This window comes from Ostrinia nubilalis, chromosome 3 (genome assembly GCF_963855985.1).
Source record: "Ostrinia nubilalis chromosome 3, ilOstNubi1.1, whole genome shotgun sequence".
NCBI lineage: Eukaryota > Metazoa > Arthropoda > Insecta > Lepidoptera > Crambidae > Ostrinia > Ostrinia nubilalis.
The window spans coordinates 1,676,068-1,699,145 of NC_087090.1; the positions used below are offsets into that span (position 1 = coordinate 1,676,068).

General features: G+C 36.0%; 1 protein-coding gene across 2 annotated transcripts; it reads right to left on the minus strand.

The window, feature by feature from the left end:
- Window positions 1-1,938: 1,938 nt before the first annotated feature.
- Window positions 1,939-14,968, minus strand: LOC135087579 (transcription factor SOX-14-like). Of its 2 annotated transcripts, none has more exons than XM_063982307.1 (3): window positions 14,485-14,968; window positions 4,687-4,987; window positions 1,939-3,782 (listed from the first exon to the last, which is right to left on the minus strand). In XM_063982307.1, the coding sequence occupies exons 1-3, from the start codon at window positions 14,685-14,687 to the stop codon at window positions 3,618-3,620; spliced, it is 669 nt and encodes a 222-aa protein (XP_063838377.1). In that variant the 5' UTR covers window positions 14,688-14,968; the 3' UTR covers window positions 1,939-3,617. The 2 variants fall into 2 exon arrangements, with proteins under 2 accessions (XP_063838377.1, XP_063838376.1); XM_063982306.1 differs by having other exon boundaries at window positions 1,939-3,797.
- Between the last annotated feature and the right edge of the window lie 8,110 nt (window positions 14,969-23,078).

The window sequence follows — 23,078 nt, forward strand, 5'->3', positions numbered from 1 at the left end:
CGATCGGTGGGAAGTCGACTGCATGATCTTGTAATATATTCATAATTTTTAGGGTAGAATGAACAATCGGTGATTTGGTATTCAATGATCACTTGGATTTTAAGTTTCATTCAGACTTTTGCCTTTTTTAGTCAGTAAGAAATAAATAAATATTATTATAAAGTTCCTTTATCTAAATATAAATAACTCAAAGGTGACTGACTGACTGACATAGTGATCTATCAACGCACAGCCCAAACCACTGGACGGATCGGGCTGAAATTTGGCATGCAGGTAGATGTTATGACGTAGGCATCCGCTAAGAAAGGATTTTACGAAACTCCACCCCTAAGGGGGTAAAACGGGTTCCACGCGTACGAAGTCACGGGCGGCCGCTAGTCTATCTATATATATAAAAATGAAACCCGTTTCGCGTTGTCACGGCATCACGTGTGAACGGCTGAACCGATTTCGATAATTCTTTTTTTTTAATGTTTGTGGAAGTCCAAGGATGGTTCTTACGGAAAAAAATATTAAGATAATCTCTACGCTAAGGCGCACAGTGTGTTATGGGACTGTATAAACGGACATTCTCATTGATTTGATAAAACGTATAGAGCTCAGTTATACAAACATGATAGTAAAACTCCCGTTTGAAAATTCCAAGTAGTTTTCGCGGTATAAAAATTCAAAGTTACCTATTTTTTTACTTCAAAATTATGCAAAAATATTCTCACTCGTTAACTAATAACATTTAATTCAGAATTGTTATAATACTTCATAGAGCTCTTAAAACTACACGTAATAAGCATATTAAGTGCTTCGTAAACGCATTCAGTTAATTAGGAAAAATGATTTTAGTGATTTTTGTTTTTATTTTTTTTCTCAATTATACCTTAATATATGCAAACATTTTTAATTGCAAGATATAGTCTGATATTTAATCTAATTGTATTAATAAAATCAGCTTTAAACTCCGTGATATATTTGAGAAAAAACATAAAACGTCTTAATAAATTTTTTACGCGTCTAGAGTCGACAATTTTGGAAGGAATAATTCATGTCTAAAAAGTTTCAAATCCCGCCTCTTATGTGCATAGTGTTGAAGGTTCTAAAAAGTCACATTCACATTGTTTTTAGCCGACTTCAAAAAAAGGAGGAGGTTCTCAAGTCGAGTCTTTTTTCTTTTTTAACACTCTTATATTAACTTAAGTTGTATGTAAGTAACTAACTAAAAAAGTATGTAAACAAATCTAGGAAGTCGAATTTAGCCTACCTTTAATAATTTTCTCATCGATTTGAAACTTATGTAAATCGGATGTCAATACAATAATTTCGTACAATCGAGCTGATGATATTTAAACATCCAAAAGAAATATTGCTATTAAAAAGTGACGGGAAATTTACAATTCTATATGGCGCATATTTTCAATTTGATTTTCCTCAAATATATCACGGAATTTAAAGCTGTTTTTTTTTATACAATTAGATTAAATATCAGACTATATCTTGCAATTAAAAATGTTTGCATATATTAAGGTATAATTGAGAAAAAAAATAAAAACAAAAATCACTAAAATCATTTTTCCTAATTAACTGAATGCGTTTACGAAGCACTTAATACGCTTATTACGTGTAGTTTTAAGAGCTCTATGAAGTATTATAACAATTCTGAATTAAATGTTATTAGTTAACGAGTGAGAATATTTTTGCATAATTTTGAAGTAAAAAAATAGGTAACTTTGAATTTTTATACCGCGAAAACTACTTGGAATTTTCAAACGGGAGTTTTACTATCATGTTTGTATAACTGAGCTCTATACGGTTCATCAAATAAATGAGAATGTCCGATTATACAGTCTCATAACATACTGTGAGGCGGTACGAAGTTCGCCGGGTCAGCTAGTTAATTTATAAAAGTAGGTACTAATTTGATTGTTAAAATGAAATTCCGTATGAAGTGTATATTCCTTTATTTTCATGTTTCATAATGTTAACCGAAACTCAAATGACAAAATTAAAACTTAAAAATAGTAACGTACAAATGTTTTACAAAATAACAATAACAAATAAAATATACAATGTAACAATATATTTGAGAAACCAACATTAATTACAAAAATTATAAACCTTAAACATATTACTATGAGTAAAGAATTTATTCACAAGTATTCATGATCTTTATAGAAACTGTTTTTGGTTGATAAAGGTGGTAAAAAGTACAATAAATGTAATTAAAAGTATAAAGAGCAACAAACAAAAAAAACTATATTTAAAATTCATAACTTCATTCGATTTATAAATCAGCAGAAAACAAAAATTATCGTAACTTTGCATGGGTTTGCTTAATGAATTGCAGACAGACCTTAATATAACAGTAAATTTTCGTCATTGCTATGCTCTCTGTAAAAAAAAACAATATTATGAAACTTAGTCTTAAATCCAATTAATAACAACAATAACTTAGAACATTATTATTCATATCACCCAAAAAATTTCAACATGTAACTTTATAAAGAAAACTTACAGTGTTAAGAGTGTAATAATAACCACATAATTCTTTGAAATTTTTAGGCAATATTTGTCTAAATATCTTAGTCTAATATTTACAATAATCGATATGTTTAATCTGTATGGCGTGCATAAGATAAAGTAATATAGGGTGGGCTTTTAGTAGCGATATTTTTTTAGAAAGGCGAAAATTACAAACGTATTTCAAAAATATTTGTTTCAATTAAGATTGTATAAGTACAAATTAAAATACAGACCCGGGTTGATTTTATTTGTAACATTTTATTAATATGCCACCCTACTTATTACGTGTATTACATATTGATACATCCATTATTTGTGTCACTGTTCAATACATTTATGTGGTGTAGTGATAAACAAACCGAGCTAGAAGTCTTTTTTTACAAAATTGACGTTAATTCCCTAGCTAAACCTAGTGCTACTAAACTCTATGATATGTTATCTATTCAAAAGACGTCTCTACGTCTGTACATTGCACAAAATAGTGAATTTCTATTGCACTCTACTGTTGAAGGCAATCACCATGAAATGACCCCAAGAGTCTATCTCTATTTTCGAAAGGTCGTTGGTATTACAAGTTCATTTTTTTTATATTTAGAAGTATTTTTTATATGGTAGAAAGAAGGACAACCATGTGCGCAGAAATGGACACCATTTGCAAATAATCTAAATATGACTGCCTCTCGTAACCTGTCACATAAATTTTTTAAAATTGTACTACAGCGCCAGCAAGGTGTACCAGTAAGACAGTATATGAATTATTTTCAGCAAAATTGTATTGGTTAAAATACAATTTCACTATCAAAATGTTTGTTTAAGATCCAGGTGATTGCTTTTATTTTATTTCCATAACGTGAATTAGGGTAAATTGCTTTACAAAGTCAAAAACATTTTCCAGTTCATCAATTCAAAAACACTGCACCGCTTCACTCCCCGAATGTCCCAACACTGAACGTCCACACCATAACAATTGACAATCCTTGAACTAACCAGTCACAACAGTCTCTTCAAACGCTATCCGGCGAGCTGGTCTCTCGTTCCTGCACAGAAGTGGAAGGCCTCTCCCAATGCCCGGGCCAGACCCTGGCTGGGAGGGCGACCGGCCTTCATATGACGTGCTGGGGCGGTTCCTCGTCCTTCATGAGGACGTAGGCCACAGGTCGCTTTACGTCAGCGGGAGGAGGCGACGGTGTCCTTCTGGGAGGACATCCGCAGGGAGATAAGGCGCTGTTGTAGAGAGCGCTGCTGTAGAGCGCGCCGCCGTACAGGGCCTGGTAGGAGAACATCTGGATGAGTAGGGTTCAGACTGAACTAGGATAATATTAATTTGTTGGGAAGGGGTCGTCTATTCTTTTAAGATTCGAGTTTGGATGGTCATAAGCTTCTGTGACCTCAAATGGTTTGATTAATAGCTCTGGACCATGTTCGTTGTTAGATTTGTCATCTCGTTGTATGAAATGGTCAAACACCAGTTGTATTCAAGGAATTTGGCTGGGTTTTGTGGCTGTTTATATCTAATAGACTAAGAGCTAGTGAACGCCAGACTTACGTCATTTTATAAAAGCTGAAAGTTTGTTAGCGTATGCTCCCAATTTATAGGATATAATGTTGGTGAATTATGAAGTTTGGGTCGTGGTGGCTTTGGGAGCTACCCTAAAAAAACTGTCTGGCAAGGAGTTGGAACTGTCAAAACTGTCTGGCTGTTGGGGAAAATACTTCTAATTATTACCCAAATATTATACATAAAAATCAGATTTAATGGTATAACATTGGTAGAATTAGAGTCTATTGAATATACAGAAAAAGCCACCATAAAAGTTAGATTTACGTTACACTATAAAATCTGATTTTTATGTATAATACTTGGGCAATTACTAGAAGTATTTTCCCCAAAAGCCAGACAGTTTTGACAGTTCCAACTCCTTGCCAGACAGTTTTTTTAGGGTAGCTCTCAAAGCCACCACGACCCAAACTCCATAATTTACCAACATTATATCCTATATTGGGAGCATACGCTGACAAACTTTCAGCTTTTATAAAATGACGTAGGTCTGGCGTTCACTAGCTCTTAGTCTATAACTTTTACCTTTACTTGAACATTTTAAGATGGTAACGTTATTGTTACGATACTGTTGCGATTATAAAGGTAGCAGAGAAAGAAGATAGAGAACCAACCTGTAAATGCGCCAACTCCGCCGCTAGCTTGCCATCGTCAGCTGGTATCTTCGCAAATGGGTAGAACGGGTACGGTAGTGGTGGGAACAGCGCTCGGCCCAGCTCAGGCTTGTCCGGCAGCAAGTGGTGGGGCATCGACAAGGGGGGCACCGGGTGGGGCACCGAGGGGGTCACTAAGCGGGGCACGGGGGCCATGAGGCCGCTGATGCCGAAGCCGAACTTTGGTTCTTTCTTGATCAAGGCCTTGGGTTTCCGTCTTGGTCGGTATTTGTAGTCGGGGTGCTCTTTCATGTGTAGTGCTCTGAAATAGGAAGATATTGTTAATATGTATAGTCAGTTGGACTTGTACTAGGGCTCTCCTTCATAGAGACTTAGTACAAGGGTAATTGTTTTCCTGTAAGCAATTTTCATTACTAACCATAGACATGGTTTTGAAACCGTTTTTTTATTCCTCTTGTCCTGCATCTTTATCATCTTTCTTTGGATTTAAACGTTCACTTTATGTGCATTCCATGTGATCCGTATTCTACTGATCAAGGTTTTTTCAGGATTGGTTAGCTATTTTCTTATTTACAAAATAAAGTTCAGTTGATAAATAATGTTCGGATTTCAGTCCAGTATTTGAGCGTAGCTCTTAATTTAGAAAAACCGGTAAAACAACGATAGAGTAAAGTTTTAAACGCATTTCATTCCTGCATTCGCACCACAATACTATAAGTTTAGCGACAAAATGCCACAATGAAACGCCGCTGGGTGAAATAACATTATTATTTATGCAATAAAGCGCACAATAGTCGCGAGCGCCGGCCGCCCTTAAAACAACAATGTCCATTCAACAATACGCGGATTATTGCATTGTCCCTGTCACAATCCTGGATCCCACTCCACCACATCACTATCCGCCATGCATCTGCAACCCAAACCCATCTCTATTTGTTTTAGCTTAGAGCTGAAATTTGAGTGGATGATTTTACAGTTATGCCTACTAGTGCTAGACGAGCATTCGTCACTGTGTCCGATTATGCCGCTTTGTGTCGGAATCGAGCGATTGTCAGCGAGTCGATGGTAATTATTCGCCGGCCGATAGTCGTAGTGCTGAGGTTTCGCGTGTTTGGACTGCGTGTGTTAGGAGTGATTAGGCGTATTGTTCCGAATCAGGACGATAGGTCAAATGGACTCTAACTATAGGTCGCCTGAAGATATTCTAAGACGAAAAAAGTACAAAACGCCTCCTAAAATTTACTTACAAACCCTATGACTATCGAACAAATTAAAATAGGTTTGACATATCCCAATCACAAAATTTTATAGCAATTGTAATTGATTCTCATGAATATTTTGTCAAAAGTAAAGTTATTTAACAGATATCTTCCAACTATTTAGGGTTTACTTTTTTAACAATACCTCGTATTTTATATGTATGATTACATCGTTAATCCAACTATCATACATAGTAACAAACTATCTAGTAAACTTGAATAACAACTATTGCTCAATCGGTTATCATATTACCTAACACAACTTACATAAAAGTCGTTTCTGATTCCATTGAACGTTTCTCGATACCGAGCGATAAACGCATCGATACTAAAAATACAATCGAAAAAATGAGTTCATCGACCGACCACTATCAATTCCTTCATTACTATGTTTGCCCGCCAAATACCGCGACAAGCAAAGAAAATATTATCAGCCCATGGTGGCACAGAAAAAACGAATCTTCCACTGCTTTTTATCGGTCACTTTTTCGTTTATTTTCTTTAGACTTAATCGAATTCGGTAAATATCAAGTCGATACGACAGCGATATGAAGGATCGCATTATGCGGCAGATATTGAAATTGGTGTGTCAATATTAATATCTATTCTATGGTTATTATTATTGGTGGGGCTTTGCTTATGGCATAATGTAGAGTTTTGCATAAGCTGGTTGTTTTCATTTCATGAGGCATTAAGAAGTAAACAAAACTTAATATTTTAATTTGATGGGGCATAAGTTATTTTATCAATATTTTCTAACAAAGTGACATATTTTTCACAAAAAAATATTATTGGCAGGTAGTTGCTAATTGCTCATAAGATAGGCCCCCTTAATTTAATTTATTGTCCGTGGTGCATAATCTTTTTCTTAAAGGTTTTAAACCTTTGTTTGTCACCTGTCATCCGCTTTGCAATGGAGGGAAGTCGAACCTTAATTTCGAACTCCTCCTATGTTCTTCTGATTAATTTCGTTGCGGGTCCAATGACAGTTTAACTTTCCCCCGGGACAAACTTGACCTTCATTGGTTGGGTTTTTGTGGCGGTCAAGCTGTAGATCCTGGCTACACAGGAGTTGCAGTGGTGGGAACGAGAGGTGGGAATAGTCCCGTAATAACAAAGTGACATAACATTTCATTTACAACACTGCTAATATTTTTGTAAATAAGAGGAATATGTAGTACTATATCAATCTACTTACAACTAAACTCAAGGCAATTTATTGAAAATTGTTTGTTTGGACGGTACTTTAAACACGCGTTGAACTAATAATTAATGTTATATTTACCATTACTGAACTATTTTGCTTATTGTTCTGTTAAATTTAAATAGAAATGCAATTGAATAAAAGCAAACTTTTCTTGAACATACTAAAAATATAATCGAATCAATCAATTGTAGAGTCCCAATAACCGTTGTCATTCCTGTATCGTCTTTGTACACGTGTGTACGATGTAGAGCGATCAAATACCGATAAAGCAAGATAAATGCGGACAAACTTTGGCGTGGCTGAGCATTGTCTGACCGATAAGGCAGGAGTAAACAGGAGACTCACCGGGATTATTTAAATCGAAGGTCATTTTAGGCTATTCTAAGCATGATAAATACAAGTGGGAAAGGAAGATGTCTAAAATATATGAAAACATGAACAGAATTGCTTATAAACCTGTCTGATCAAACCGTCTCGACCAGAGGGGCGCGAAAACTAGCTTGATGACGATGACGTTTGTGTCATGTCGCGATTTTTTGCTGAGCGGGCGCCTGTTCAGCATATTTTAATCATGTCTACTCTTGCTTTGCATAAAATTGCAGCGGATACAAATTAGGTTTAATCGAATAGAGGTCATTTTGGGCCATGCCACACACCTAACGGCACCGGATAGCTCAACGTTCCCAAGTTCATACGAAATAATTCTCGGAAAAGACTAGGTATCTTAAGAACTGGGAAAGTTATTTTTCACTAATGTATTGCATCTAAGAATCGATAAGGCATAAATCCTATTGTATCTTTTTTTAAAAATAGTCTTTAAGGTGTGAATCAAACCAGAATTCAAAAGACTGAATAACAGTACTTGCATAACATATCACTGTATTATCATCCATCACACATTCACACAGGACACGAACTTGATAAACGTATTGACTTGAATGAAATCCTTATCAACTCAACTGCATTTACGTTCTTTTGTGGAATTGACTTGACGAGTCACAATAAAATCATTGTTTCGTGTGTGTGCAAGGCTCGTCACCGCACTGTTTGCGGTTCACTTCTCGTATCGGGGCAGATATGTGGAAAAATAAAGGGCAAATACAAAGACTTATTGTGTAACGAGAATGAAAAATATTTACTTAAAAATATCTATATTTATGATTAGGTTTTTTAGTGGAAATATTTTTGGAAACAGTGGATACCTAATGTTATTAATTGTTCCGTGTCGTATAGCTTTTATTGAATAAATACTGTGAGATAAAACCACGTTTACACGATGCGCTAGTAATTTCAGCGCGCGTCACGTTATCCTGAAAATATCTTTGGTGCGTTGCAAAATCAACTGTAAGATACCCCGCAGACTATAGACTTTTTAGTTTAGATATTGATAGACTAGTCAATAGTTGGGTCGACTTACAATTTGTATGAAAAGTCGGCCTATACCAACTCGGTGTAGTGTGCGCACTTCCATACATATTCATACTGATCAACAGCCCTACCCAACTGTAGGCCAACTAAAAGTTGGTGGTCTGCGCCTAGGCTAAAAGCAAACACAGGTACCTACGCAAACTAATTATAAACCCAAATCTCGCAAGCGTCAACTATTCAAACTGCAACAAATCGGAGGTCTCGGCGCGGAACAGCGTAACCCAACAAATCAATTTAATCCGCGCCACCCCATTGAGGGAAGACAATTATCTACATTCGTGGCAATAACATCTACCATTGTTAGGGCGGGGCGCGCTATCGGCCACCGGCAGGGCTATAAAAATGAGCTTATGCCTCCAGTCTAGCTCGGTGTAAAAGACGGGATTGGTATAGAGATGAGGCAACCAGGGTGCATCTGCATCCTTATTAGGAAGGTGAAACAAAGATGGCCTTATTACAGTCAGTTATGAACTGAATCAGATGATGTAATTAAACTTTATGGGATAGATTTTTACCCGACTGCGCCAGATGGAGGGTTATTGATTTTTTTTAGATGTGCAGTTACTTTTACATTTTTGTAAAAGGAAAGTAGAAACTGAGTCACTTTAGCAACGCAGAGATGCTAGGTAGTAACGCTGACCTAACTACTTTTTAATTGTAAAGTACACTCAACATCAAATAAACCGCACCTTCCGCGACGCGAACTTTAAAGATGTTGTTGTTATTTGAAAGACCAATAAATATCCTTAAAGAAAAATACATTTCATTTCTAAATAAATGATTAACATATACCATAAATGTGACTTGAAAATAGACCTCACTTTGGGCTCACCTCTGGGATCAATTAGACCAATTTTTATGGTTATAAAACCAAATAAAGATCTCACGTGTCCTCTTTAACAGATGGATAGCGATTAATCCCAACTTAACAGTTTTATAATCATAAAAAATGGCTATAGCGTAACTACCTATTTTTTGAAGAAGTGACTCTGGATCCTTGTAAAGACACATTTTTGGGGTAAAAACCTTTCCTTTAATGAAATGAAGTTTAAAACTAGGCTTTCAAATGGTACCAATGTTGGTGGGAAGTGGGGATGCATACGTTTGATAAGTGCTTGTCGCGGGAGGTGCGATTTATTAGATGCTGAGTGTATTTAAATGACCAATTTTAACTTACAAAATATTTACGTATAATTTTTAGATTGCTAATCAACCATCTTACTCTATAGTAATTTTTATTAATTTGTCTAGTGGAAAATCTAGGTAAGTACCTAGTCATTATTTGTATTTAAAAGTCCATGAATGAGAAATGTTTACAATAATATATTTATTATTAGACAATTATTATTCAGAGGTTCAGAGCGGACTACTATGCCGAGAGGTCCCGGGTTCGATTCCCGGCCGGGCAGAAATTGAAATGATGAATTTTAATTTCTGTGACGGGTCTGGGTGTTACTATGTATAATATGTATGTATTTAAAAAAAAAAGTATATAAGTAGTATATCCGTTAAGCTAGCACCCATAACACAAGCATTAAGTTGATTACTTTGGGGCTAGCTGGCGCTGTGTGAAATTGTCCAAAGATTATTAAAAAAAAAAAAAATTGTTTTGGGGGTGTTATTGTCTCTACAAATATACGCAGTAAGAATTAATTTGGTAGGGTTGAGTTTATTAGCGGCACGCGGCTGTGACGTCTCTATTCGGTGCACTGTATCAATCTGGGCAGATAGAGAGATAGATCAATGATTTGTTCGCTCACAAATTGGCATACGAAATAAGAATCTGTGCATTATGCTGCGTTAGTGCAGCCCCCCTAGACAAAGTTCAATATGTGACACTTTTTATGTCAAAAGATGGTCGAAAAGCCTTTTTTTGCATGGCGTTTCAACGGATTCGATTTTCGATTCGATCAAAAAATACTACTTGTCTAGACCCACTGTTTTCTTTGTCATAGCTTTTGAAATCATCATGACGTAATCGATTCCAAGATTGCATACAGTTTCACTAATATGATTTTATACTTTGTGATGAAATGATGATGATGATGATATGTCATACTATTTGATCGATTTCGTGGTCTAGTGCTTAGAGCCCTGGTTTAGATTTCTGATGAGACACATAAACTAAAAAGTAATTTTGAGTTCTAACTTGTTTCTCATTTGTTACGAAATTGCAGGCTTGAATCATCCTGTTTTTCCAAAGAGCTTATACAATATAGAGATTTGTCTGATTCTTCAAAAATAATATGCAATTGAGTGGAGCCATTAATTTCAGTCATTCTAACCCAGATCTATTATCGTATTTCACAGAAGACCAATGTAGTAATAATCTCAAAGACAGAATACAAATCGGATGTTTAGTATTTTCCCGGGGAAATAAAAGAAGACCGATTCAAAATAATAATTAACAACATCCCCATCTGGATATCGAGACAGTGCACAATGCACATGCACTCAAAATCTCGCGCCACTGATCGTCAGTAATCATTCGGTAGGGTTGAGTTAATAGCGCCGGCGCGTGCGCGCGATCTCAGCTATTTGTTCGGCGCACTGCCACCATGGCGGGTATTATGTTACCTTGCTGTCAGATATGAGTATTTTATGACCTACGGTAGCTATTGGATTCTGTAGTCACTATTTAATCTTTGATAACAGATATTGTCATTTTTGAAGAGCGGATTCATAATCTTTAACAATCTTCTTTCAGATTTTTTGGAATGACAGCCAGCCAGCTTCACCAAGCAATAGTTATTTATTGAGCGAAGTTTCTACACCTTTTTCCCCTTCAAGGTTGAGTTTTTGCATCAGTTCTTTGAATTACTGATGACTGTGTTTAACAAACAAAAATAGAGGAGTAAAAGATTCCATTATCAGCATATTTGCGATCTTCAATAACATATTTTTCTACCTTGTAAATAGTTCCACAGTAAGCGTTGTTTCTGATGGTGTGCTCACATAAACAAGATGATTAATTTAGCCCACCCAAGTCTCTACGTCATAAATCTCTCTAAAGCCCTTAATTATTAATGAGCTAAAGTGAAAAAGCTGGTGACATCTACCGTAGAACAAACTGCCGCTTAAGCTTATGCGAAGAAATTTATAAATAGAATACCCTTTATTATACCCCACTCAAGAAAACAAAAGAAAAAAAAGAAAAAAGAAAAGAAAAGAAAAAAAAGTTACATAATACAAGTAGTAATTAATTCGTAATCATTAGGTAGGTAGAGGGATATAAAACACTGAAAACAATGTAATAATTTCATTCAATATGAAAAAACCTACTATGACTTATTCAATTCAAAACGATGGTATCAACCAACTTAGAGGATACCATCCTACATTCAACATTAGACGTATTTTTATCTTTAATGTAAATACGGCTTGCTATCACCCCCATGTTTACTTTTAAATTATTTGCCTCTTGTGGGTTTTCTGTTTGTAAAATGGAATTGTTGTTTCCGTTATTGACGATATCAACATGTTATTTCAAAATTAAAATGATTTTACATAGTCACTCAAAATTAAACTAATTTTGGTTTTAGTGTTTGCTATGTATAATATGTACGTATTTAAAAAAAAGTATTTAAGTAACTATCCATTGGCTAGTACCTATAGTACAAGCTATGCCTAGTTTGGGACTAGAAGCGTAGTGTAAAATGTCCAAAAATATTTATTTATTTAATTTATCATAAGAAGTTTTAATAGCCCTTCAAGTAGCCGCGAATTGAGACACAATAAAAATCAATTTTTACCGCGGTCTCAAGCGACCGCTTAGGGTTTGAACATTAATAAAAATGTTAAAAATGACGTTTATACGTTTTTGTAATTTTTGAGGACCCGAATTTAAAAAAATCTGTCAAATATTTTATTCTATTGCATTTTAATAACAAATTAAACAAAAAAAAAACAAGATAAACATCCATCTCTTTGTGTTTGCTTCTTATCTCCCACTGTGAGTGGCCGCTGCGTATAACAGCCTATGTCGCAACAATTAAATAATATTTTACCAGCATAATGATTTACGAATTAATTTCATAATTGTTTCAAAGTAATTTTTGGAAATAATGAAATTGAATTCATCAATTAAATCAGTAATAGAAAAATTGTGAAATACTTACAAAAAAATACAGAAAAACCTCATTGTGGATGCTGAAAATGTAGTTCATTAATTTGGATTCACTTTGACGTTTGAACAAAACCTATCGTTTTTTTTAACGATACAATCAAAACATTAAAATATAACGTTGTTAAATAAAAAGTGTTTCCAGTTGCAATAAATGTGAAAAGTCGTTTGTTTATTTTTAATTAATTTCTAAACTAATAGAATTGACATGTGATACTATGACTGCTCACTGTTCCTAAAATAAACTTTTTTGTAAATTCAAAATTTCACACTTATCACTTTTTACTTCTCACACTGATAAATTACAGGTGTGTTTGATCTAAAACAACGAATTAAACGGGACGTTGTTCTACTCAAATACCGCAGTTGATAAGCTTTGTTCGAGGGTTGTTCTCTGTGGGAGGTGGGGCAAAAAATGGAAGGGTTAGTTAAAAACAATATTGTTTTAACTTAAAACAATATTGTTTCACTGCATTCTGAAGCTTTTAATTGATTTGATAAGGTTGTGTAGACACGTTTATAATGAGGGGTTTTTAGGTTTGTGTTTCCGGTTTAGTTTTAAGAGATTAAGGTGGAGTTTAGTAAAGAAAAAGTGGAGATTTCTTGCCTGCTACCAGAATTCAGGTTTAATGCAAATTATTATATCTTACAACCTACATTTTTATGGACTAAAATATTTTCAATAAAATATCGACCGTAACACGTAGCAAAGTTTCAATAATTTTAATAAAATACCTTGACATTTTCGAAATGTATTATAAAATTTAAAAGTGAGCCTACCTTTTGTGTGTCTTAAGTAAGACCCTTCAGACTACTTTTTTATGTCTATAGGTGTCATTCTAGACTTTCCATAAGTATTCTACTACTATTTAAGTCTACTTATTTAGCATTATAATTCGAACCATAATAATTTTTTGGTCTCTCTACAAAACTCTACACCTATGTTTCACAATAAATAATTTTGAATTTGAAGTTATAAATAAATTATTGACAATTACCTAAATATCACCTGCATCAAAATTAATCAAAGCACATATTATTATTTTTGCTATCGAAGCAATGTCTATCTAGGGTCAGGAAGTAGAGAGGAAAATTCCTGATTTTTCTTTGAAAATCTAAGTTTTGTTTGAACTTGAAAAAATCGAGTGGTTCAGGCGGATGTGTGATGAAAAATCATATTATTACTTGTACAGGTCTAATAAGTAACTTTTTTTTATATTACAGGAGGCAAACGAGCAGACGGATCACCTGATGGTAAGTGATTGTCGTCGCTTACCATACCGTTACTTTTTTTAAAAGGGTCAAAGTTTTCTAAAAAGGCTCTAAAGCTTGTCAGTTTTGTTTAAACTGATATTGGTGTACAATCATTTTGTCTCTACCCAGAGCCACATAGCAAAATTTCCCTACGCACTCTGGGGTTTGAAAGTTATTTATTTTCAGCAAATATCTTTTATAAAGCGCTTATAACGTCCAAAATAAATATTACTTTCACCCTACCACTACTGCTTCAGGAGAGATTTTTTATGACTAACAGTGTGACCTAGTCATTGATCGCACTGATGTTCATTCATGTGTTAATACCCACGGTATTGAGGAATTGATAAGCAAACAATCGTTTGGATTATTCAATGGGTTAGATATGTAGGGCAAGGAAATTAGTGAGTCGTGAATTTAGAAACAAATACTATTATAACCGCTGTTTTTGTGGCTATATTTTAGTCGTAAATTGTAGAAGTATTTTGGTCTTTTTTAAAGTATTTAGAATTAATAAAAAAACTCACCTCAACCTCTTTGCTTCGTCAATGAACGGCCGCTTTTCCATTTCGGTGAGCAGCTTCCACTCGGCGCCTAGCCGCTTCGAAATCTCTGAATTGTGCATCTTGGGGTTGTCCTGGGCCATCTTGCGGCGCTGACCCCGTGACCACACCATGAAGGCGTTCATGGGCCGCTTGATGTGCTCCCCTTGCTGCTTGCCCAGAGACATTTTGAATTTTAAACGAAGATTTCAAATTCGAACGTCAATTTTTATTCTTCAGTTTTTATTTTTTTTCGCCACTTTCCAGCCTGTCATTTTATTTTTAGTCTTTTTACATAAAAAATTTTTGTTTCTTTTAAAGAATATTGTGTATGGATTATTTAAATTTTAGAACTTGTACAATAACCATGGAATAAGTCAACAAATAAATTTCAAATTGAAACAATGTCGTAAGCCCGACGTGTATTCTCGCGCGCTCCAGAAAAGCTCCCGAAAGCTCAATGCGGCGCTTTTCTCGCCAGTGTCATGTGTAACGGTGAGTTCGGCGATGTCCCCCCGTAGTGCCCCCCCTCTGGATTGGCCGGCCAATCGGCGCGCGCCGTGGGCGGCCGCTGCTCTCTGATTGGCCGGCTCGCCAATTGTCTCTGGTCGGGGCAACAGGTAGCCCAAGAGTCGCTGTTTGCGTGTCTATTAGCAAGATTAAATTTCTTTTTAAAACCACAATCTTGGCTTTCGGTGAAAGAGCGCCTGAATCGAGATTCGATTTGCGGTTGCGTTTCGCGCGTTCTTTTTTCGAGTTCGCGCGGAATGAGGTGAAATTGATTTGGATGATTGTACTGAATTTGTTCGGGAAAACGATTATGATTGTATTGTTATGAAAATGCTAATGATGATTGTTCTTATTAAATGTATAGTAAAAATATTTCAAACTAAATAAAATAAATCTAATAGAAGATAATTTCATAACTTTAAATAAAAACAACATTCAAATTAAGTCAAAGACTCGATAATAATAAAATAATCCCATATGAAAATTATAATTTTAGTAACTTCAAAAAAAGAGGAGGTTCTGAATAATTCTGATTCTGCTGTGCGTTATTTTTTATTGACAAATGCCATACTGCCAAGCGTATGTTTCATTTTTTAAATTATATCACAGTAGCTAGCAACATGAGTATTTTATTTATTAATCCACTAGGCACTTTACTATCATATTTTATTTTGGTTTTTTCTTATAGGATAGGTATTAAGTTTCTAAGCTTAATTTTTAAAGGTGCAGTTCTAGCAGGATTATTAAATGATTAAATGTGTCTAATCATCAAACTTAAAAATAATTGTCACAAAAAATAAGGCAGTTGTTAGTTTTTCCAGATTTCTATTGGAAATTATTTCCAGATAGGTAACTGAAAAATGCGTGTTGTTATAAAATGTTATAACTAATTGTACAACAATCGTTCTTGATTGGGGACCCGCATCCTCACGTGCTCTTAACTAATTTGTTGCTACGCCTATGCCAGATTCTTGCATACTCCATTAAAGGTGACTATAGATTAGAGCATTTACTTTTAACAGAACAACAAGCCGCTTAAAATGTACTAGGGTCAGTGTCACACTTTACACATTACCTGTATTGTACCATTCATAAGAACGTTATATTAGGTACAGTCATCGTCAAAGTTCGTGACACTTAAAGTAGCTAAAAAATTCGCAACACGTCTTTGTTAATATTGGAATAAGGTTATGTTTTCAACTTGGTGGTTTTTGACTGTATACAGAAATGCTTTAGACTAAAGCCTAGTCTATACTCACCTTAACACACGGCTGTGTGGTCCGAAGTGGAATTTGCATCAGACAGCCGCAGACAATCCGTGTGAATGCGTCCTAATTGACGTTATGCGCATAACTGGGGAGGCGCCTCGTGCGATTATATCAGACGTATAGAAACACGAAGTTTGGAACAGAGTTACGTGAGTGATTGGGAGACAAAAATCACGAATGGTGATAGAATAATTGGTTTATAATGGAAAGGAAATCCCTTAAAATGCTTTTTTAATCAGACATACTACACCTAAAGAACGCTGCAAGCTGAGACACCACATTATACTAATCAGTAAAACAAAATCCACTGAGATCTAAAAGGCTATCAGCGCCATCTATTAGACGCTAATTGAACCATGCACATGAGCATGTATTTTTTTATTAAGGTATTTTAATGAAATTGCTTTATCAATTCATTTTGGCGATTATTTGGTGACAAGGAAACTTTATGGGGAAGCAGCTGGATGCAGGCAGTGCACGGCCGGTCGTTGTAAAAAAATTGTGGGGGAGGCCTTTGCCTAGCAGTGGACTATATTTGGCTGAAACGATTAAAGATACTTTGTCTCATCTGCTCGATATTGATTGAGTTTACAACCCTGATGTTGTACCTACTAATTATACCCAGATTGATGTTGCCGAAATTGAGGTCCTACTTCGCAAACCGATATACGATTTTGTTACTATCTCTCTCACACCCTGAAAAGCTGTCATGTATGTAAGAAAGATAGTAAGATCTGTTACATCGAAATAGCATTTTCGAGTTGGACCACCGTTCGCAGACATTTAGACGCGTGAATGCGTTGTAATTGAGGCTTATGCGCAAAACCAAGGATGGTCCACTGCGCAACCGTAATGAACATCGGTGGCTCGATGGTGTAGCGAGATGAATCGCTTGGAACCCAGTGGGGCGCATGATCTACCTCTGTGCGTGCCAATTTACACAAAATTAAACATTCTGTACTTCGAGACCATGACTACATGTTTTGTCTGACGCATAGTTCAATGGTATTAGTAATTTTATGTTAAGACTAGGTGGATCTCGTTTTACCCCCCCCCCCCCGTACGTGGTTCAGATTTTTTCATACAATTTTTTTCCCGCTAACTCCCGTTCCCGTGGGAATTTTGCAATATCCTGTTGTAACTAAGCTTTAAGTTTACTAAGGTACCTGCATGCCAAATTTCAAGCGTCTAACTTAAGCGGTTTAGATTTTTCATACAAAAGGATTTTCCCGCTAATTCCCGTTCCCGTGGGAATTCCTAAGTATCCTATAACCTGCCCAGGAGTATGAAGAATAATTGTACCAAGTTTCGTTAAAATCCGTCGAGTACTTTTTGTTTCTATAAGGAACATACAGATTACAGACAGACAGACAGACAGACAGACAAAAATTTTACTGATTGCATTTTTGGCATCAGTATCGATCACTAATCACCCCAGGGGTGAAAACGCAGCGTGGGACGTCCACCTACAAGGTGGACCGACGACATCGTAAAGGTAGCAGGGAAACGCTGGACGCAGGCCGCTACCAATCGATCAACATGGAAAGCATTGGGGGAGGCCTATGTTCAGCAGTGGACGTCCTATGGCTGAAATGATGATGATGATGAGCATCTTAATCTAAATAAGCTATTTATATTAATTTGGATGGTGATTAGTAACACACGAGTTTGTATTTGCTTATGATATCTCATAGTACACAACATTGTTTATCTTGTTTTTACTTGTAATCTATCTCGCCTCTTAACGTACAAAATATTGGTGGTTCAGTGTGGCCGCTGTACATCGTGACACAACTTGTCAATTTGATTGTCGGGTCCATGAAATTGGGACGCGATCGCTGCTCACCTACCGGGCCCTGTACTGCCGTGTGCAAAAGCTGTTTAGTTTTGGGAAATACACAAGTTTGGATGAAGAAGGCAGTGGCTTAACGTGCCTTAGACGAATCCGGTATCAAAATTTGTTGGTCATCTAAAAAAAGGTCACTAGATCAAGAGACTCTTTTCATAAAAAAAAGTAATTGTAAAATTAATAGAACTTCCTTGTCAGTTCCCTACTCTGTCTATTCCGAAAAAGTCCAGCCCTGGGAGCCCTGTAGCCTTGGGGCCTCGTATCATTGATACGGCGGTAGACACGCCCCTGGAAGAAGGATAAAAAAATGTCTGATGATGATGATGCCATCATTGAACTCTACCTCTATAGCAAAATTTACAGGCAAAACCACGGGTGCTTGGATTAATAAAGCTATAACGAAGTAAAATCTTGAAAGGTCTTCTTGACATCATTTTACTTTGACTTTACATACTAACCAACTAAGTTCGAAATATACCGAAATGGTTTTATAAGTGCTCTGGTTTAGGCTGTACATAAAACAATTCCGGCGCGGCCACAATATCGCGTTACCAGCCGTTTTGCCGCGCCGCTGCGCGCTGCCGGCGGCAGTGTTGCCAGGATAAACGCCCTTGTACAGCCTTTAATTGAAGCTACAGCCCACAACACTGCTACCGTTCATAATGAACGTGAAATATATTATAGTACGACCGCTTAAATGAGACCTCGCATGCGGAACGTTTAACGTTAACCACTTCACTGTGACGTCACATATCTTAAGAAGCGGGCGGAGTCGTTAGACATGAGATAAAATCAAAAAAGTTCACTGGATAATTCTCAAGATATATGACGTCACAGTGAAGTGGTTAACGTTAAACGTTCCGCATGCGAGGTCACATTTAAGCGGTCGTACTATAGTCTCGCGCGTTTACTTTTGTAAATGGGTTGACGACTTGCAGTGTATTGATACGAATAATTCTGACTATCATCTAGAGGTCCAATGATCTGGTGAAAGAAGCAGGAAACACTTGGGTATGGGCAGCGCACGACCAGTCATTGAGTTGCTTTAGTAATCAGTGGAGGCCTTTGTCCAGCAATGGACGACTATAGGTTGAAATGAAAGATAGAAGCATTTGCTGTAAAAATGCAATTAATAAAAACTACTTCAAATTGTCTGTACAATGTGGCCAAGACAGTAACTAATAACAAGAAAATATTGACACCTCTCTTTAAACCATTTTTTTTTTTCCCGTCAACCTCTCTTTAAACCATACTTTGACCCTGAAACAAGTAGTAATAAGTCGTTATTGAATTGGTAAGGACGGGTTACAAAAACCATGTTTTTAAAATGGTGTCATTGCTTAAAAATAGCTCGTGTAAGAGCACCTTTAACAAACATAATTTCTGGAGTCACGCGCGCTCGCTGAAACGCTGTTACGGCAATGACGTTATAATGTACAAATGACGTTATTTCTACCTGCGCTACAATGACGTTTTAGTACTAAAGCCATTTGATACGTGGTTTTATGGCCGTTTTTGAAACCCAACAGAATTTAAATAGTTGATGGAATTGTTGGACGCGATATGTAATTATGAAGCGGTAAAACAATTAACGTTGTATCTAATATTGATTTAACTCAGTCAAAATAGTAATTGTATTGGCTAGAGCCGAAAATTACCTGTTTCAGTGATTCTGTGTGTCATACAATGTTGATTAAAGGTAATAATGCTATAGAGTGAACAAAAGAAAATGAGTATGAAAAAAAAGAGTAGGTACCTATATGATTTTATTAGTACACACTTCAACAATTTCCAGCTTATCTGACTGAGGTCCTATTCCAATAGTAGTTTTTCCATGGCAATTTCATTCATTGTTCAAATAGAGAGATATATTACATTATATTTTAACACTTTTACACGTCCCAGTATTGCACTATTGCTTCGGGACAATAAATGGGCCAGTGCTGAAAAGAAGCAGCGCAAGAAACTCAGTCACTATTGTCAGCCTCTTTTATGGGTTTACAGACTTTACATATACACATTAGTGTTATTTATATTCTACTTTTTACCTTTGTTATGTCCACATAAAACTCCAATTTGTCCATTCACTATCCCATAGTCGGTTCAATTTTCCTCAAGCGCCCCGTGTAAGGCAATAAGGCGGGCGCCGTAGGCTCGTACTCGTAGCTTATTGCGGCCCGCGGCTACGGCTACGTGCTACGCCGTAGTAGGGCGATGAACTCTACGCTAATCTACTACGGCTTTGTGCAGTGTGTAGCAGTGTTCGTAGCGTGAAAATATAAATAATTTGTTTTTGTTTTGTTATGAAATCCTAATAAAAAAAAATGTTTTTTTTTGCTACAGTTTAAACAGCAGAATGAAATTACCCAGAAACACCAGAAGACCTCATTTAGATATTTTTTCAGTCTTATCATATCGGTAAGATACGAATTTTCATAACTTAAATCTCATAGAGATTTTATTAATAAATATTTAATAGGATTTGCGAGGGTTGTATAGGACATATAATTTCGGGGCTTGAAGAAAATATTATACACGCCTTGAATTGATTTGTCACGTCTTATACAATACAAAAAGATGTGAGTCGTTCTATTCATCCATCGCTAAGAGGATACCGCGTCGTTCGCTGTAAAGGGTGCTGGCTGTATTGAGCGGAGGAAATAAAAATATCGCGTCAATAGCGACATAAAAGAGACGGGACACTGGCGCACGTGGAGCCCAAATATATCTCAAGACATCTCAATGTGTCATCATCATCATCATTTCAGTCAGAGGACATCCACTGCTGAACCAGCTGAACATAGGCCTCCCCCAATGACTTCCACATCGCACGGTTGGTAAGGTTGCATCCAGCGCCTTCCTGCTACCTTTATCAGTTCGTCGGTCCACCTTATGGATATGTGAGATGTGTGATATGTCAGAATTAAATGACAAAATACTAACTGTCAAATTAGTACTACTAATTTGAGGGTCACTACTTTGTTCCATTTGGAAAATCCTACTGTAATTCCGCAATTTTATAGCATTAAGGCCCGATTATCCGAGAATACTCCTGGTATAACTGGCCCATTGACAGTTTCAGTATGGGAAATATGTCAAAACTGACGATTTATTATGAGATTAAAATTTACTCATGTTTGGTCGAATCCACCCTAAAGATAACAATATAGATAGATAGTCTTCTAGCGCAGATATAATAGAATACCTATTTTCACTATAGGTCCACCTGCTCAATATCAGACGAAGGCAGTATCGAATTTGAAATGTAATATTCATAGTCGTAACTAAATGATTCATTGTGGAAAACCTTGGGGGAGGCCTTTGTCCAGCAGTGGACGTCATTTGGCTGAAAAAAAAGAAAACTAAATGATATAGGGGTAGGCCTACGTCCAGTAGTGAAGGCTGATGATGACGTGGATTATGTATCACAATCTTCCATTTGACATAGTCTAAAAAAAGTGTGGTATAAAAATAAAAATATCTTTTACTTTTATTAATAATTCCCATTATGTGTATAGGTACCTACATAATATGATTATAATAAGCTAATTAGTGTTCGCTCTATCATTATGGACTTTATTAGGTTTATGTGCTCACTGACTTAGATTTGTAACTGCCTACAAGCTATCAAGACCGTTGACGTATTATTAATCTGTTATCCTCATACCTCACCTCATACATTTATGAACTTAAAGACCTCTATGTGTTCTAAATTCAGCGATTCTCAAAATATTACTGCAAAAAACCATTGGATGATACACAGAGACCCAAATTCCTTTATTCATAGACAAAAAGCGCTTTGCTTGAGGAGGCGACCGTTTTGCGGCACTATCGCCGCAATAAATCTATATAAACGTAAATACACGCTGCCGACGGTTCCAGACATAAAACTGAGGCTTAAAACTTGCAATAACAATAAGTTAAGACTTACGCGCCGCCCCACACCACACGACCACGGCTCGACTTGATTAGTCGGAATTATATTATCATCATCATCATCAACAGCCCTTTACAGTCCACTGCTGGACTATGAGCCTCCTCCACTATAGTAGAGGGTTTTGCCATAATCTCCACGATAGGCAGGCGGGTTGGAAATCGCAGTTTAACACTAGAAAGGCCGCCGTCCCATTTTTGTCCCACTCGCGAGTTTGATCGTCTCTAACTTTTTTATTTTTCAACGAAAGTCCATGAAACTTTTTGACTTTTACTGATTTATTGAATTTTATCATTTTTTAATGTTTTTGATAATATAACATTAATAGAAAATTTTTAAAAATCGGTTTTACCTAGAAGCGCCACTGGGTCATTTTTGTCCCACCCTGGTATTTGCCACAATAATTCGACGAAGAGTCCTTGTTTCGAGGAGATACGAAAGTGGAGAGGTGAGGAGAGTTTAGGTGACTCGTGACAATGCAGAAATGTAAATATATTGTACTAGTTTTTGCCTGTGACTTCACCCGTGAGAAATTAAGTTTATCATAGAAATACCCAATTTCTTGACACTTATCGTTGCTTTTTGACCAAATAACTGAATATTATTCTAAATTATAGCCTATATTATGTTATTCTGAAGTATTAGCAATAAAACTGCAAAGTTTTATTAAGATCGGCTTAGTATTTTTTGCGTAAAAGAGTGAAAAAGCATCCATCGATCTAACCATGAATCCATACTCACTTAGTTCAAGTTTCAGGCATATATCCACCCATTCATTCTTCCTATCCATTCATCAGTCCATCCATCCTTCGATTTATTAACTTTTACATTTATAATATTAGTAGGAAGGTGGCTTCTAGACATAAGCCAGTTCATACATTGTATGATTTGATACATTTTTAAAATGTGTGACTTATAAAATTTTGAAAATTAAACGTACATACTTTTAATTGTAATTGGTAAAAAACTTCACTGTTTGTGTACAGATAACAGAAAAATAACCATACCTATAAAAATT

Bases quoted from the DNA above. Each gene is read 5' to 3' on its own strand.
- LOC135087579 (XM_063982306.1), bottom strand. From the start codon at position 14,687: ATGTCTCTGGGCAAGCAGCAAGGGGAGCACATCAAGCGGCCCATGAAC. The intron at 4,988-14,484 runs GTGAGTTTTTTT...TTCCTATTTCAG, and splicing joins GACGAAGCAAAGAGGTTGAG to AGCACTACACATGAAAGAGC. The intron at 3,798-4,686 runs GTTGGTTCTCTA...CTACTCATCCAG, and splicing joins CGGAGTTGGCGCATTTACAG to ATGTTCTCCTACCAGGCCCT.